Below are 18,165 nucleotides of genomic sequence, written 5' to 3' on the forward strand. Positions count from 1 at the left end.
ACTAAAAATAACCTATTTAATGCAATGAGTTGGTAGGAAGTTGCTTAGTTACATCCCCAGACCATTTTGGATCTCAGCTGTTTATTTTTATTTAAAGTCCTTTGCTATGGGAGAGGAAATACAGCCTCTCTTCTCGGGAAATCCTAAGGGAGTCTTAGACATGACCACAATTTGCAGGAAATGTTACTGCTTGAAGATTGAGAAATGTTTTTCCAATGCGGCAGAAGCAACTGTGCTAAGCACCAGGAAGCATTCCATGAACCAGTTTGAAAACCAATATCCTGAAATACTTAAATGATTAAATACAAAAGGACAATTTCAGATTCTTTAGACCATTTTAATTTCTTTTGGTCATGAAAACAGCATTCTACTCAGAGATGATTCTCCTCTTTTCAACTGAATAAACTGTGATTTCCTCTTGAAGTTTTTATGAAACAAACCAGCATGACAAACTCTTGTATTTGCTGCTTAAGATAGAAGTGTTATTCATGCAGTCAACACAGCTCTTGGGAATAATTAACTTTTTCCTCACTTTGCAGTAGCCAAACAATATTAACACTGTCACAGAGGCTATATTAAAAAAAATTCTCTATGACTTTAATACTACAGTGATGGGCACCATAGAAAAATTATAGATAGTAAAAGAGAGTGTAAAAATAGATTAGAGGATATTTCCCACCAGATTATAAACATTTAATGCAAAACAGATGTTGCATCTGAAATCCTTGACAGTATCATTTTAAAAACAAGAACATTTCACAGAGAGGTTTTCTTTTTTGAAAAAAATGCTAACTGCATTTATCAGTATTTCTTTATGAATAGTTTTTTATCCTTACATAATTGGTTGGGGACAACCAATTATTTTGAGAGAGAGATGCTAACACATAAATGTTCTTCATTGATATTACTACTGAGAATTATCTGATGCCACTTTAACCAACTCTGGAAAAAAAAAAAGAAGCACATTTCTTGTGAATGATGCAAAGATACCTTTATATTCTTCTGTTAGGAACCCCACACTTTCCCTGAACATTTTTTAGTGTGATTTAAAAATGCAGACTTAAAAATCACATTTCTATAGAAATTTTGTTCCCCCACTTTAGGCCTCCAGTCCCACAACTCACTATGTGTAGCTGCCACTCTGCAACTACAGTTATATTGACTTGAATGGGGCTTTGTGCCGGCACACTGGTGTGCCTACATGCAGTGAACTGCAGAACTGGGCCAATATTAACACCTGAGACTATTGTAATGGATGGTGATAGGCTAAAATGATCTCTCTCATAGTTTATTTTGTGTATTTGACAGCCTGTTCCTTATGGTCAGTTTCATTGCTTCCACCATGTAGTCTTCTAGGCTTTAATTCTGCTAAGAACTTAAGCATGGACTTAACCCACTTATCTTCCCTCAGACTCAAGTGCTTTACTGAATTGGGGCCTAAAAGCCTGACTTGTAGAAGTTCCAGGTAACCACACAACTCCAGCTGAAATCAACAGGGGCTGTGGATGTTCAACACTTAGTTATCCTTGGTTTGTGTGGAATCTATTGTGATTTCTCATTTTAGTTGAAAAAGCCTTTACTATTCAGATCTTCACCTTACTTTCTCATTTTAAGGGTAAATGATAATTTAGTACAGATAACTGCAAGAGGTGTGTTTATTAGTCACTATACTATTACCATAAAAAACAGCAAGAAAAAATAAAAAGACAACTCTCTGTATAAAATATATAGGGGAGCAGAAAACCCTATATTATATATATATAGGGGAGCAGAAAACCCAACTCCTCCTCCAACAGGTCAGCACACCTTGAAAATATAAGATTCCTCCCATTTTTTATCATCATTTTAGGTTGTCTACTACAGCATATCAGGGTAAGAAATTTCTCCTCTTATGTGCGTAAGTCCTATTAATGGGTTCATTTGTACATATATTCACTCATTATGTACATTACACATAAATTGAGTTGCTATAACAGATTGTCTATCTGTTACTTGTAATGAGAACTAAGCAGTTTTGTGGTCAGGGAATAAGTACATATGGCTTACTAAAGGCAAGTTTTGTTTTGTTTTTTAATGAAAATTGAGAAATTGAATCAAGTATTAAAAAGATTGTTCTTGTGTTTCCTAGATATATACTGGTCAGTCAGGTCAATGTACTGGGCTGAGGGCATCATAGAGTCTCTGGGCAGCCAACTCCACCATTTCCCGAAGGGATTCATCATCTTCATTTCCTGGCTCACATTCAGCAGTCTGGAAGGAGAGATGTGTATAATCAAGGAGTCAGAATAAAAAAGCCCTGTAAATTTACCTTTTTTAAAAAAAATTGTAAGTAAAGTCAATTAGGAGAAGGCATAGTAGATAACAGTCTAAGCAGCAATAAAACATTTCCTACAGTGTAACCTTGAGCCAAAACCCATCAGCCGAGCAACATCCCTGTGCTCCACTAAGCCAAGATGCAAAAACCAAATGCTATGATTCATTGTGCACAAATCTGAACCAACCGTACTTAACATTTAGTGTGTTTTTTTAAAAAATCCCTGCTTTTTAAAATAGAACCTTTTGGCAATTATCCATTTCTTTATGGTTTCTTAGTGTCTTAGTGTTGATTAAGGTGAATTACTCAGGCACTTTTAGTTCAGGCACAAAGGAGAGACTATGGAGAGTATATAACTATACTGGCAAATCCTTCTAGTGTAGACGTAACTTATACATGCTTTTTAAGAGTGCTTTGGCTGGCATAGTTTATACTGGTTCAGTGCGTGAAATAAGATATACTGTCAAAAGCACTTTTTTGCCAACATAACTGTGTCAACACTAGGGCTTTTGACAGTATAGAAATGGGGAGGGAGGGAGGGAAATCACACCTCTCACCAACATTACTGTACTGGCACAAGTTTCCAGAGTACACCTGGCCTGATAACATGCCGCTGAAGTCAGTAGTGTGTACACCAGTATAAATGATATAAAATATAATACTAAAATATATTTTGATTAAGCAGTACAAGTTTCTCTTTAGGCTTCTGGTACTTTTCTCTCTTCTACATGGTCTAAATAATCTGGGGCAGGGACCATCTTTTTGTTCTGTGTTTGTACAGCATCTAGTACAATGGGGTCCTAATCCATGTCGGGGGACCACTAGATTAGAACACTGGAGGATATTAACCATTTATGTCATCACCGCATTGTTCTAATCATCAGACGTACATCATCTTCCTAAAACCAAGTTTCAATACATTTCAGCTTTACTCCTTAATCTAACTGATAGATAAGATACTTCACTCTCTCTGTGGGCATTGCAGATTTTGGATTGAGTTACTCAGGATCAAGATAGGCAAATCTGATTTGCTTGGCACATTTGCCTACTAGATGATTGTTTGCCTTTATTCAGACCTGTCTAAATTTTAAGAGTCTAAAATTTCTAAATCAGTAAGTTATATCAGTTATTCTATCTCTACCATCCCTACTCTGTTTTTATAAATTTTTATTTAATTGCAATTTTACTTATAGAAAGTACAGTTGCTACAAAGGAAAATATTGAAAGTTTCTCTTTCAAAAGCAGAAGAATCGATGTTAGTTTTTTCTCTGAAAGATTTCTGAATAGGATTAATCTGTTGTGATGCTGTGTACCAAAATATGTCCCCTAGCAAGTGATGCACAATATTCCAGGGATCATCACCATTATACATCAGACTTTAGAGCCCATGAGACAGATATTTTGTCTTATTTTGCCTATTTGCTCCTAGAGCACAATTCAAATAATATCAGTGAATTTAACTATACATACCCGTGTGTCCAATGAAATATTTGCAGTCTTTCCATCCACTGTGACACTTAGAACAAAGCCATCTTTTGCACTAACACAGTCCTCTCCAAACATGTCCCTAAAACAAAGGCCTATAATTGTAAAAACATAGCCAAATGGCAAACTAGTTTTTCTCTCTTTTTTTAAATTATCTTTGGATTCCAGACAGATTCTGTTAGCACAGTATCTGGTTTCAGTCACTGACTGGGTTAATTTAACTTTAAAATTATAGATGACAAATACTGACCTCAGTTATTATTAAAGTGGATTTTTAAACAACTTTAAGGATTTTACTGAAAAAAATCTGTTAGTAAGTCAGGGCCAAAAGTCACACTGACTTCAGCAACTGCAGCTTCCTTCCCCCCGCCCCAAGCTTCTATGGAACAGAGAGACCAAATGTCAAGGCAAGTCTACGAAAAATATAGATATTACAGGATTTCAAAATACAGTATGTTAGTAAGAAGTGATTGTGATGGATATTGCAATTCCATGCAATATCTTTGGGACCATATTGCATTAAGTTGATATATCACTGTGGGCCAAGTATTGTATGCAACTCCAGTGGGAGGGTTATCACAGCTCCTTCAGGAACCAAAACCAGTGGGGAGGGGTGGGGTTAAGGTGAATTACTCAGGTTGTAAATACCCCCCAAATCGACCCTCCCCCTGGGGAGTCTTGCATATACTGGTTCACAATGGGTTTCCCAGAGACCAACGGGCAAAGAAAGAGCTTTTCACAGAAAAAGGCTGCATTTAAAAACTGACCAAGGCGTTCTTTCTGATCCAGCAAACAGACAGGACCTTCTGTCCAAAGGGGTCCCAACCCTTGCAAAAGGGTTGGAAAGACCGATGGTTGACTTCTGGTAAGATTTTAGCCTGTGTATAGGAACTTTTATTGTTTTTATGTTTTCTCTGTAATGTTTTTAGCTTAAGAATAAACATGCTAACTCAGAAAGAACTGTGTATTACTTTGTAAATGCTGGCAATACACTGTTCATAGTCCTCAGAGAGGGAGCCCAGGAGCTAGCCTTTAGGCATACTGGCTTGCTGGGATATCAGTGTCAAGCAGAGCACTGTGCAGCCTTAAACCCCAGGCAGAAGGGAGTAGGACAAGTGTCCCCCTCCCCAGACACAGGCAACAGCGGGAGACCTGCCTGGGCAGTTCTGAAATGGACCACCGATGGGGAATACAGGGGGAATGCAGTTACCCTAAAACTGTGACAGTGATGGCTTGATTTTCAGGGGTGCTGAGTACCTACAGCTCTCATTGAAGTCAATGGGAAGTACAGATTCTCAGCATCTCTAGAACAAAAAAAATCACGCCCTTGGTTCAAAAAATTTAAATGATCAGAAAAAAATATCCTGAAACAGTCTCTCAAGATATTGCAGGATTTATTACCTTTTATCCTTTGGTTTACTTAATTACTGAGTTTCACAGAAATGAAACTGATATAAATCTCTGCAGCCTTTTCTGAATTACTATACATGCAAACAACGAAATGGGCAAAATGTAGGCGAGAACTGTGTTTCTTTATAGGCCATATATTTAGTGGCCATATAAATTATGCTAAAATCACCAAATTTGCATGACAAACAAATAATGTTTCTAACTGACCAGTTTTGCTTCTGAATAATATGACAAGCCAACTTACTGAAGCATGATCTCCATCCTTTTGCTAAATACATCCATATCTACTTTTTTTGAAATCTTATGCACTGCAGCTGAAAAAAATTAAGAAGTCAGCATTAGGTTTTCATTGACATTTGCTTGTGTTGTATTTTCCTCTTGCAAATGTTTACTATTACAATATAGTTAATTTACAAGTCATAGTTGCTAAAAGTCTGCATAGTTTTCTTTATGGAAATTTATAATTGAAAACAAAAATGTTTCATGAAATACTAAGAAAAAAGTTGCATTTTAAAGGAAGAGCTTAAAGACCATATTTGAAACAAGTTCCTTCACTTCTGTTACTAAATTCACCAGGCTATTCAAACAGGAAGAGTTTTACAAGTCTAATTTTTACTTATTTCTATTTATTTTTCACAATTTATGGTGTTTGTTTAATTTTTACATTTTATTCAGTTGGGTAATGACAACAGTTTCACTTCTGTTTATAATCTGCTTTGCTTTCTGGTTTCATAAATTCGGACAATACTTCACTCTCTTAAATGGCAAAAACTTCTTTAGCTCAGTTTAGATTGCCCTTCCAGTATCTTATTAAGCGCAACAAAACTGAAACTTTTTTTTTTCCTGTGAAAACCAGGAAATACAGAGTTAACCACTAGGAATTATCTGCATGTAATCTAGCTGCATTCACTGTGTTAGGTGTAGTTACATTGAATGAGAGAGGAATTAGTTGGAACAACTTGAAAAGAGTTGTGATTGTGGTCCTAAGCAATCTGTGGGACTGTGCCCTGCTGCGAGTATATATGAGCTCCTTTCTCTCCTTGACCCCTGTGTGTGTGTGTGATTAAAGGAAAGAAGTGAGTGTATCCCTGGACAGATCCAGTATGTATATTTCAGCAGTGTTGCGTAGGCTGTCACTACAAGGCACAGGAGTCTTCTTGCCATGGGGATTGTCAACAGTTAAGTGGGAGATGAGTGCTGTCTGTGAGTTTAATGAAGAGTAAGTGAAAGTGTAGTGTTAGATGACATTGGTGCATAAGGTGATAGGTTTGTAAAAGGAGCTGTAGGGTTTGTAAAAGTTAGCAGATGGGATTTCCTTTCTGGGGCGTAGGCTGCAGTGGGTGTAGGAAGCTCCTGTTCAGTACAGTGCAAATGCAGAGTGCAAGTATGTTTTAAGGTTGTACTGGGGCATTGCTCAAAGAGGGCAGTGTTAGGAGTGTGGGCTTTTAGTTTGTCTGTATTTCCTGGTTTTCACAAGTTTGGGTTTTGCTGAACTTGACGTTCTGGAAGACCCTGAGCTACCATGGGGCAACCTTCACTGTGCGCTGATGAAGCTTTTGAAAGTATCTTGTCTCCTCATTGGTCATTTTGGTCAGGTGCCAGCAAGGTTACCTTTAGGTTCTTAACCCTTTACAGGTGAGAGGATTTTTTCTCTGGCCAGGAGGGATTTTAAAGGGGTTTACCCTTCCCTTTATATTTATGACAAACAGAAAGAGAAATGTTGTTGGTAGGACTTAATGGTGATTTAGGCAGTTGTAATTATCATGGACATTTGCAGTTCAGAGGCTACTGGGGCCAGGAAATAATACCACCACCTAACTTTAATACAGCACTTTTCCTTGGTAGATTTTCAGAAGGGAAATATTATTATCTGCATTGTATGGATAGGGAAAGTGAGGCAAAGTGACTTGGCCAACGTAATCCCACAGGCCAATGGCAGAGCCAAAAACAGAGTCTAGGTTTTTTGAGTCCCAGTCCACTGTTGTTTCCACCAGGGTGCATGGTTGCTTTGTGATTCCTACATGTCCCTCCCCCTCCCCACTTTGTTGTAGTGGAATGGGGATAATGGTTGTTGAAATGTTGGGAGTGCGTAGTTGCTAGCACAGCTGGTGAGAGAAATCTCAGACATGGTCTATATCCCAAGTACTTGGCAGTTTTATTACATGGTGATTATAGGAACTTTAGCCATGTGAGGGAAGACTGGTGTGTGTGTGTGTGTGTGTGTGTGTCTCCTCTCACCCATAGTCCCCCGCAATATATAGCAAGTTCCCCACCTCCACCGTGTGTGTGTGTGTGTCTCCTCTCACCCATAATCCCCTGCAATATATAACAAGTTCCCCACCTCCACCATTTCCAGCTCACCCTCCCCTTCCTGTCTCTAGACTAACGTCTAGAGGTAGATCAGCAAGAAGGTGAGCAATGCCAGTCATAGCGTGGGAAGCGTCGTCCCCATGCCGGAGAGTAGCGCCGAGGAGACTGGGAGGAGGGTCTGGGTGATCGACAATGAGATTGGGACACCAACGGACGAGATTGGGACCTGCCTCGGGATCACTGTTTCTTGTCTGGTAACTGGTGGTGCTCCCCCGCCTCCTCAGGGGCCTAACGGCGGGCTTGCCCTCTTGGGGAGCCTTAGCTTGTTCCTGCGGCACCGAAGACATCATAGGGGCAGGTGAAGACATGCTCTCTCTGCGCCTGGGCTTGGGATGACAACGGTGCAGGCAGAGTTGCGGGCCCCAAACTGCTCCCTGGAATCAGTGGCGGACCTTTAAAGGGGCTAAGAGCCCCAGCCATGGAGGCATGCTTTTATAGCTCTGGCGAAAACTTGCAGGCAGGCACAGGTCCTTTGCTGGTTGACCCTGGGCCTTCTTGCTTGGTGCCAGAGAGTGCTTCTTAGCCCGCATTTTCGGTACCGGTGATGGTGAACTGTGTCGGGAAGAGGCTGGTGCCGGTGACGCACTGCGCACGGAGGCAGAGGTGCTCAGTGCAGCCTGCGTAGACGGCTCGGAAGCCAGGTGGAGGGCGGACGCCATCAGGAGAGCCCTGAGGTGAATATCCCTCTCCCTTTTGGGTACAGGGCCAAAAGTTCCTGCAGATCTGGCAACGCTCCTTAATGTGTGACTCCTCCAAGCACTTAAGGCAGCTGTTATGGCAGTCATTCACAGGCATAGGCCAGCTGCAGTCCGAGTAGGGCTTAAACCTGGGAGCCTGGGGCATGCCCTGCTCTGGGGCAAAGTCCCCACTGGGACCCTAACTATTAACTAACTAACTAACATTTAAGAACTACTTAACAACTTCTTAACACTATCAATCATGTACAAGAGGCTGAAAGGCACAAAGTCCAAGGGAAGAAAACTGCTAGCTCTTGTCAAGCAAGAGAGGCGCTCCGACTGACCACCCCGGGGGGTAAGAAGGAACTGAGGGGACATGGGCCAGCAGCGCCTGTTATACCCGGCATGAGCGTGGCACGCTAGAGGATGCCAGAGCCGGCCCTACGGGTACCGCTAAGACAAAAATCTCTGATGGCAGCGCCCGTGGGTGTGCGCACACCTAGAATGGAATCGATATGAACAAGCACTCAAAAAAAAACCTGGCCTTGCACATCCGAAAGTTCTGCAGTCACTGCTCATCATCCCAAGCCTGCATTAGGAGACAATCCCACCAGTCAGTGCTTGTTTCTTGGGCCCAGAAGTGGCATTTCACCATCTGCAGCTGCTTTACAAATGCCATCAACAACCTGGAATTGGTTCTTGCTATGTCCCACAGCAATCATCATCTTCCAGAAAATCATCATATTCCCGGGTGATACAGTTCTTATGGCTCTGCAATCATGCATCCTGTGCTTGCAATGCTCAGGACAATAGTGTAGAGCTGTGCAGGTTCCATGCTTCTGCCAGAGTAGGCAGACAGCAAAGACTGCATGGGTTTGTGGGATTTTTAAACAAGGCGATGAAATTATGGGATGGAGACACTTGAACTCTGGGAAGTTTCCCCCTTGCTCTTAGTCACCTCTGTGTGATTTGTTTCTGCCCCACCATGCATTGCCAAAACTTCCCAAAAGACAGTGCACTGGATGGTGGTGGGTTGCACAGTGGGATACCTATCCACTGGCACACAGCATCAACACAAGGAGCTAAGTGTGCACGTGCACAAGCAATATACTAACCACGGCAGCTTTCTGCAGACATAACTTGTGTCGACCAAAGCGTGTAGTGTAGATATGGCTTACAAGTGCTTGTGAATACCTAACTGGAGAACCAAACTCTTTGACTAATGAGGTTGTAATTTGAATTCCTCTAAGGGGCTAGTAGGTGGCATGCCCTCTGTTGAGGTAACTCTTAAGTGTCTGAGATCCCAGTGTGATGACTGCAACCCTACCTGTGCGAAAAAAAACACTGATAAGAAAAAAGAAAGCTCGTTTTAACCTTAACTAGACCAGTGCTGGCACCTCACTATAATAGGCTGCAAATACAGCAGGAAATGCTTGCGGTAAAACAGAATAGCATCTATTCATTTAAAAAACAAACCAAAAACCTACACATAGGAATGTTGTAAATATTACATTCTGTACATTTCCTCCTTCCCCAAGGACCAAAATTTTGGTCCGAATTACGTGACCATGTCCAAAATTGGGAACCAGATCCTGCTCTCAGATACACACACAGCTCTCATCAATTTTCATAGATGAGCAAAAGCATATGAAGGCAGAATTTGATTTGGCCCTTAACGTGAAGAAGACTGTATGTGTTCCAAGCATAAAGGTATGTATTGGCAAAGAGTATACGGTACAGACCACAGAGGATATGAGAACTTTTAGACTATTTTTGCCAATGTGCATTATTGTTATTTATCCACCTTTTAATTTCTACTGCCATCATGCTGCACAGTCTCCCTAAATGTTCATCCTCTTGGAGTGTCACACCATTCTTCATACTTTCTACTAACTGAAAACAACTTCACCAGTACATTTCAATCCATCATGCAGCCCCTGTTCCAGTTCATTAATACAGTAAAATACATGAATTAGTCATAAGACACCACCACTATTAGTCCCAGCAAAGTTGCTTTGTTACTTGAACTAGTCAGCAACTTCACATCCAGCATCTGATAAATAATTTTGTTATGACCTAGTAATGCTATTTGATTACTGATGTCAATGGGTATATATCTAAAACTCGGCAAAATACAAATATTGCATTATTAACATATGTAGATTTCTTCATATTGACAGAAAAATGCTACTCGTGATGCCGTCCACTTCTAAACAGGCCTTTCAAATGAGAGGCTAAAATAAATATTTAGATGTGGTATCGTGAATCACTTACAATGTAAAATTTTACTTTCTTTTAGCTTTGTAGGTGTGTCATAAATGTAAAGGGAAGGGTAAACCCCTTTAAAATCCTTCCTGGCCAGAGGAAAAATCCTCTCACCTGTAAAGGGTTAAGAAGCTAAAGGTAACCTCGCTGGCACCTGACCAAAATGACCAATGAGGAGACAAGATACTTTCAAAAGCTGGGAGGAGGGAGAGAAACAAAGGGTCTGTGTCTCTCTGTCGGTATGCTGCTTTGCCGGGGATAGAACAGGAATGGAGTCTTAGAACTTTTAGTAAGTAATCTAGCTAGGTATGCGTTAGATTATGATTTCTTTAAATGGCTGAGAAAAGAATTGTGCTGAATAGAATGACTATTTCTGTCTGTGTGTCTTTTTTGTAACTTAAGGCTTTGCCTAGAGGGATTCTCTATGTTTTGAATCTAATTACCCCGTAAGGTACCTACCATCCTGATTTTACAGGGGTGATTCCTTTACTCCTATTTACTTCTATTTCTATTAAAAGTCTTCTTGTAAGAAAACAATGTTTTTTCATTGTTCTCAGATCCAAGGGCTTGGGTCTGTGGTCACCTATGCAAATTGGTGAGGATTTTTACCAAACCTTTCCCAGGAAGTGGGGTGCAAGGGTTGGGAGGATTTTGTGGGGAAAGACGTGTCCAAACTACGTTTCCCAGTAAACCCAGTTAGAGTTTGGTGGTGGCAGTGGTTATTCCAAGGACAAAAGATAAAATTAATTTGTACCTTGGGGAAGTTTTAACCTAAGCTGGTAAAAGTAAGCTTAGGAGGTTTTCATGCAGGTCCCCACATCTGTACCCTAGAGTTCAGAGTGGGGGAGGAACCTTGACAACGTGTAAACCACTTCATCTGTTCTGTAATAATATGGCTGTAATTTTTCCATACATTAATGCACAAGTTGCCATTTACATATAAAAGAATCCAATTAACCAACAATACAAATCAAATCAGTTTTGTTTTTAAACAGCAAGTCTGTTTGCCCATTAATAAGCATTTTGCTTCATAATGAAAATAAATTTATCATAATGTAAAAAGTCTGCTAAGAGTCTCAACAGCAGAGATGCTAAGGAGTATGCTACAATTAAATATACAAATTAAATTTAATACCTTTCTGTATTTTGGGATTTGACTGAACTTCCAGGATCACTGTTGTTACAGTGTCTGCATACATATCATTAGCAGGATTTGCCACCCACTGAAAAAAAAATTAATAATAATACTCTGGCAACAGCATAATCTGGACCGAATGAATAATAGAACATAAAAATGTCATAACAGCCATGAAATTCTCTTGACTCTATACTCTGATTTGCGCTGAAGAGACTAACTTCAATAGCTTTGGATACATTTTGCACTATATTAATTTTAAAACAAATATGACTTTGTGAATTGAAAATGGAGTCACCTAGAAGTTCTCCATTCCCCACCATGACACATTCTCAGATTCCAGAGGCTTCTTCTCCTTTGTTTTTCATTCTCTTTGGACACACTAGAGGGATTACTATCAAACGATCTGAGACGCTTCTTCAGCAAATGAACATAGTCTTGGCATTATTTTCAACTACTATTTGCCAGGGAGAAAATGGCACAGGGCCTGAAATTTGGACCACTACAGAATTGCTCTATTACTTTTAAAGCATTTCTACAGTGCCAGTTAATGACTAGCACTGATAGGCAATTGCCTCCTCAGAAAGGTGTTAGTAAAGTTTCTCTCTAATACTAAAAAAGAAAAGGAGTACTAGTGGCACCTTAGAAAATAGAGTCCACTGAATGCATCCGATGAAGTGAGCTGTAGTTTACAAAAGCTTATGCTCAAATAAATTGGTTAGTCTCTAAGGTGCCACAAGTACTCCTTTTCTTTTTGCGAATACAGACTAACACGGCTGCTACTCTGAAACATCTCTAATACTAGTGGCATGAACAGTGATGCTTACACATCAAACCTCCTGGGGTATCTAACTGCAGTGAAGAAGTTTTAAAGAATGTTTTAAAATAAACATTTTAAAAGGTTAAATAAAATGACACATATCAGAGTAAGATGACCACTCAAGGAAACTTTACCAGTGACCTTACACCTTTAACTCGATACTCAGCATAAATAACTTAATGATCTCTCATTTAACTCAGCGCAAAAGCCACTGTCCATTACATTGGTTTCTACAAAACAAGGAATGGAATATTTCTCCCCATTTTCACACTTACCTCAAGTACCACCATGCCAGGTTCCTGGATCACAGTAATATTTTTGAAAACCTTCAAGGCTGGCTTTTGCTGGATTTCAATTTCCTCTACATCACCTACAATGTAGCAAAAATTGGTTAATGAGAGCAAATTACATAGCAAAAAAAATTATTATAAAACAGAATACCTATATTGGCACAGGAAAATATATCTGGTTTAAACAAACGCTGAAGGATTGAAAACCCTTTTATTTCAGTGGGGTTCTCTGTTTTAGAGTGTGTGGGCCATATATATGCAATCCATTTCTTTCCCCTCAAACATATACTCCTCCACATACTCAGTGACACTTTTTTGGCTTTTTAGTGTGTAACACTGGCCATATTAGCTGTTCTATTTGATATGTTTTAATAGTGCAGTGCATTAACTAAAGCACATCAGTAGAAAAAAGCAGCTTAGGGCTAAATTCACAAAGAAAGTAGGTATGGTGATGCCACCTCCCTCATAACTGGTTCAAAGTCCCTCCTTCACCTGAAGAGGAGAAGAGATTTGAACTCTGATCTCCCACCTCTCAGGTGTGTGCCCTATCCACTGGGCTACAGGATATTCTGATGTGGAGCTACCTCTCCCAGCACTCAAAAAAACCCCACCTCCACGAGGGGTGTAGCTATTACTAGGGAGGGAGCACTAGGGAGGGAGCACTATTACTTGTCTTATCCTCTAGGTCTGAACTAACTGATTGTTCAATAATTTCTTCCAGTATTTTTCCACGTATCAAAGCTAGGCTGACTGGTCTGTGATTCTCTGGGTCTTCCTTTTTCAATATAGCTACTGTTTTCTCCAGTCCTCTGAGACTTCACCCATCCTCCATGAGTTTTCAAAGAAAATCACTAATGGTTCTTAGATTGGGCTGGCTAGTTCTTCACTATTGGATGAATTTCATCAAGCCTTGCCAACCTGAATACATCTAACTTGTCTGAGTATTCTATAACCTGTTCTTTTCCTATTCTGGCCTGAGGCACTTCTCCCTTCTTATTAATATTAATTGTGTTAAGTATCTGGTCACAATTAACCTTGTTAGTGAAGACTGCTAGAAAGATGCCAGATTTCACAAATACCAAGTCTTATAACCTGTGTAGAAAACAACAAGTATGAATATTTTCTTGTGTAAAAAGTAATGTATGGAATTGTAAAGTAGCCAAGCAAATAGTAAAGTGGCCTCAGAATTCAATGAATGTAAATCATGCAGTGAGATACAACAAACAAAGGTTGAGATTGTCCAAGAAGTCTAGGAGATTTAGACACATCTTCCATGATTTTAACCCAAATATTTACAATTAAATGAACAACCTGCTTCTATCTTTGTCTTCTATAAAAAAAATTAGACTTGAAGGTTGACTGATTCTTTTTCAAGAGGAAACTAAGTAATTGGTGAAGTATACGACTATCATTTTTACCCTATCCCAGTGGATGAACAATACACTTACTAAGATACCCAGGAAGAAAATAATTTGATTTTCTTTGCTCTTGTTTTATACCCATTTCTTATTCTGGAGTAAGTGTCTCAGCAAACAGTGTCCAAAAGCAGGACTTCAAATTCGCTCACTATTTCACTGACAATTTGGGAAGGTGTGCTTCCAATCACTTCTTTCCCAAATACTTATGAACCCCCGGATCAAATTCCTTAAGCTTTTATATATATGTTGCCTACAAAGTTAAAGAAAAAAAGCACTAGAAATACAGACACACACATCAGAAGGAGGCTCCATACAGTAGGATGGTGGGTCAGTGCTTGTCTGAAGCCGGGAGAGGGAGAGTTGTGGCAACTGGGAGGCAGGGCAAGGTTGCCACCAGTTTCAGGCAGGTTTGTACTCAACATGGCTCAGTTGTGGTTCTGCTGCCGTTACCTGTGCCACTGTGGTTACATTACTATTTATACTCACTGCACACTAGTAGGGGATATCACACTACTGGGTTGCAGTGTAGAGACAGCCTCGGAGACAACTTCTAGCAGCGAGAGGAGAATACTTCAGTCAGCATGTCTAAGCCTCTGCTAAAACTACTAACGGGATGATAATTGTGGTGGCACTTTTTGCGACAGAGACATTTAACTACTAGAAAACAACTGAAGACCAGAATAATTTTAACACAGGTAACTGAATACCAGTTGGATATTTTTCAGTTACTGAAATATGGGATTTTGGGAATCCCATATTTTCCCATGCTCATTGTTTTACATTATATATACACAGGAGAATCCCACAAAGATCCCCCACTTGTGCTCCTATGGTAGCTCTGGCAAGGCCAGTGAGAATCTAATGAAACTTGTGAAAATTTGCAACAAATTATTAATAGCTTAGTTAGTAAAAGGGCAGCAGAATTTACCACTCAGATTTCCCCAAGGAATAGCATTAAAACAAAACAAAAACCCTTAAAGAAATGACAACAGATCTTGAACATCTCTTTTCAAATACACACACCTGTCAGTTTCTGTAGCTGGTAATAAAGCAGATTGAAAGGGCCAGAATACGGAATGGCTTGTGTCTGTGTTACAGTGCTCATAGCCAAATCAGTGTAATCTGAAGGAATTAAAAAAAGAAAAGGAAGTTAGTTCTTTTAAAGTTACTTTCTAAAAAAATAGATTTTTCAGTGCTGAGGAATGGTGGCTATTGTTGATTCCAAAAGTTTTCATACAGTTGGCAGAAAACAGAAAAACAAAACAAAAAACCCAGTTGCAGCTTACAAGAAGATTGGGTCTGTGATTAAGGCATGGGCAAGGCCCTGTATTTTATGTGGCACATTAGATGTAAATTATTCAGCAGGGACCCACTGTCTCCCACAAGTCCCCTTGTCTCATTGTCCCATTCAAGAAACATATTGTTCCTTGTATTATTTATTTTGAGAATAAATGTAATTCAAATCATGCTCCCTGCACATTTTAAGTTTTCAATTTGCTGCAGATTTTTGTACTGAAAACTAATAAATGCATTTTAGAAGCTGTCATGGGAAAGCTTGCTTCGACAACTGGCCAGGGCCCACCCCCACCCCATCTATGGTATTTTTGGCACCCATACAGGAATGGGAGGAGGTTTTGGTTTTTGATACCAGGGAGGGAATGCATTTTTTTCTCTCCCCCTTTTTGGGCCGGGACAGAGGAAGGGTTTCAATTCCTTGTTTCTTACCCCAGCAACCAACGTTAGGAATTAGTTGCCCAACTGCCCCACCTTAATATCTGCCTTCAAATCCAACAATGACAAGTAAGCATATTAGTTGGATGTTTCCGATAACGCGATCAGCTGTGAAATTGTTGAAGGTGACAGACTTCACCCACTGAACAGAGCAATTAGCTTCCTAGGTCTCAACCTTGTTTCAGACTTTCTGCTAATTCAGGTTTGAGAAGTTGTTCTGAAAGCTATTTATGCACCATTCCTTGCATCGTACCAAGCCCAAACTTCACAACATTGTCTAGTTATACACAATGAAAACACAGATGTGTAGCTTACCAAGTGATGCATAGGTTAAGGCCTTACAAAAAATAAATAAATGCTTGTCTTCAATACATAGATTCAGTCCAAGAGTTAAGGCAGAGGTGGCCAACCTGTGGCTCCGGAGCCACATGCGACTCGTCAGAAGTTAATATGCAGCTCCTTGTATAGGCACCGACTCCAGGGCTGGAGCTACAGGCGCCAACTTTCCAATGTGCTGGGGGTGCTCACTGCTCAACCCCTGGCTCTGCCACAGGCCCTGCCCCTACTCCACCCTTTCCTGCCCCCTTCCTTGAGCCTGCCATGCCCTTGCTCCTCTCCCTCCCCCCTCAGCCTCCTGCACACCATGAAACAACTGATCGCGATGTGTGGGGAGGGAGGGAGAGGCCTGGCTGGCAGGTCTGCCGGTGGGTGGGAGGCGCTGGGAGCGGGGTGGGGGCAAGCTGATGAGGGGCTGCTGATGTATTATTGTGGCTCCTTGGCAATGTATATTGGTAAATTCTGGTTTCAGAGTAACAGCCGTGTTAGTCTGTCTTTGCAAAAAGAAAAGGAGTACTTGTGGCACCTTAGAGACTAACCAATTTATTTGAGCATGAGCTTTCGTGAGCTAAAGTGAGCTGTAGCTCACGAAAGCTAGCTCACGAAAGCTCATGCTCAAATAAATTGGTTAGTCTCTAAGGTGCCACAAGTACTCCTTTTCTTATTGGTAAATTCTGGCTCCTTCTCAGGCTCAGATTGGCCACCCCTGGCTTAAGGTTACCATCTGCCATTGCAGGAGGGTGGCAGAAAGCTTGCAGATGTGTGTTCTTTACGCATAAGCCTTCTCTATCAGTTTGAATTGTCTCTGACAGGTATTTCATATTACAAACATTCCTGTACTGCTGTAATTAACCCATATCAAGCAACTTTTCCCCACATTAAGCCTAAATAAAAGTTTAAAAATCTATGTCAGCCAAGTACTGATCATACAGAAATTGTAGAAACATAATGCATCAAATATAAGGTCCTCTATATCTTTTGCCTTTAAACCAGGAAACTCAGAATAGTTACTGAGCACATGACAGTATGTCATCTTGACTTACTTGACAGGTCACATGGAGAAAGGATGTGATAGTTAAAGTTTCTTTTAACCAGGATCCCTGAAACGCGCTGTCCTTGCTCTGGCTTCTTATCTGCTAAAAACCCCATCACCTGTTGAAAAGAGAAAAATCAAAATTGTTACAGGGAAAGCTGAAGCTGTGGAGGATGGAGGTTAACTCTGCAGATTTGAAATGGAGGCTCTTTTTTAAACAACTGAAGATGATGTCACCACTGGAAGCTCACAACACGGCCAAAGGATACATATAGAGTAATCTTTGATAGCAAGCACATTTCAAAGGCACAACACAACAGAGAGATCTGGATGATAACAGAATGATATTCAAATCTTGTGACATAGATACTCAATGATATTCAAATCTTGTCTCCCTTCATTTGCAAGAGCTGTCATATAGAACATACGTGCATGGTCTACTTAACACAAAAGTGATGAGAAGTATATATATGGTCAACTGATCCCATACAGGTTTCAGAGTAACAGCCGTGTTAGTCTGTATTCGCAAAAAGAAAAGGAGTACTTGTGGCACCTTAGAGACTAACCAATTTAGTCCCAGACTGCTGCGCTGGGCATCACAAAATGGGGAAGAGATGGCCAGCCCTCTGTGGAGATAGAGGTGGTTAGGGACTATTTAGAAAAGCTGGATGTGCACAAGTCCATGGGGCCGGACGAGTTGCATCCGAGAGTGCTGAAGGAATTGGCGGCTGTGATTGCAGAGCCATTGGCCATTATCTTTGAAAACTCGTGGCGAACCGGGGAAGTCCCGGATGACTGGAAAAAGGCTAATGTAGTGCCAATCTTTAAAAAAGGGAAGAAGGAGGATCCTGGGAACTACAGGCCAGTCAGCCTCACCTCAG

At 40.5% G+C, this 18,165-nt stretch overlaps 1 protein-coding gene across 1 annotated transcript in view; it reads right to left on the minus strand.

The window, feature by feature from the left end:
* Positions 1–2,056: 2,056 nt before the first annotated feature.
* The window catches only part of CPSF3 (cleavage and polyadenylation specific factor 3), a 56,000-nt gene continuing 39,891 nt past the window's right edge, over positions 2,057–18,165 (minus strand). Inside the window, exons 12-18 of the mRNA XM_048845462.2 lie at positions 17,295–17,403; positions 15,208–15,306; positions 12,752–12,846; positions 11,657–11,744; positions 5,454–5,523; positions 3,785–3,881; positions 2,057–2,250 (exon numbers count right to left, since the gene is read on the minus strand). Coding sequence (XP_048701419.1) covers positions 2,149–2,250; positions 3,785–3,881; positions 5,454–5,523; positions 11,657–11,744; positions 12,752–12,846; positions 15,208–15,306; positions 17,295–17,403 — 660 coding nt within the window. The 3' untranslated portion in view covers positions 2,057–2,148. The remainder of the gene's footprint in view (positions 2,251–3,784; positions 3,882–5,453; positions 5,524–11,656; positions 11,745–12,751; positions 12,847–15,207; positions 15,307–17,294; positions 17,404–18,165) is intronic.

This window comes from Caretta caretta, chromosome 3 (genome assembly GCF_965140235.1).
Source record: "Caretta caretta isolate rCarCar2 chromosome 3, rCarCar1.hap1, whole genome shotgun sequence".
Taxonomy (NCBI): Eukaryota; Metazoa; Chordata; order Testudines; family Cheloniidae; genus Caretta; species Caretta caretta.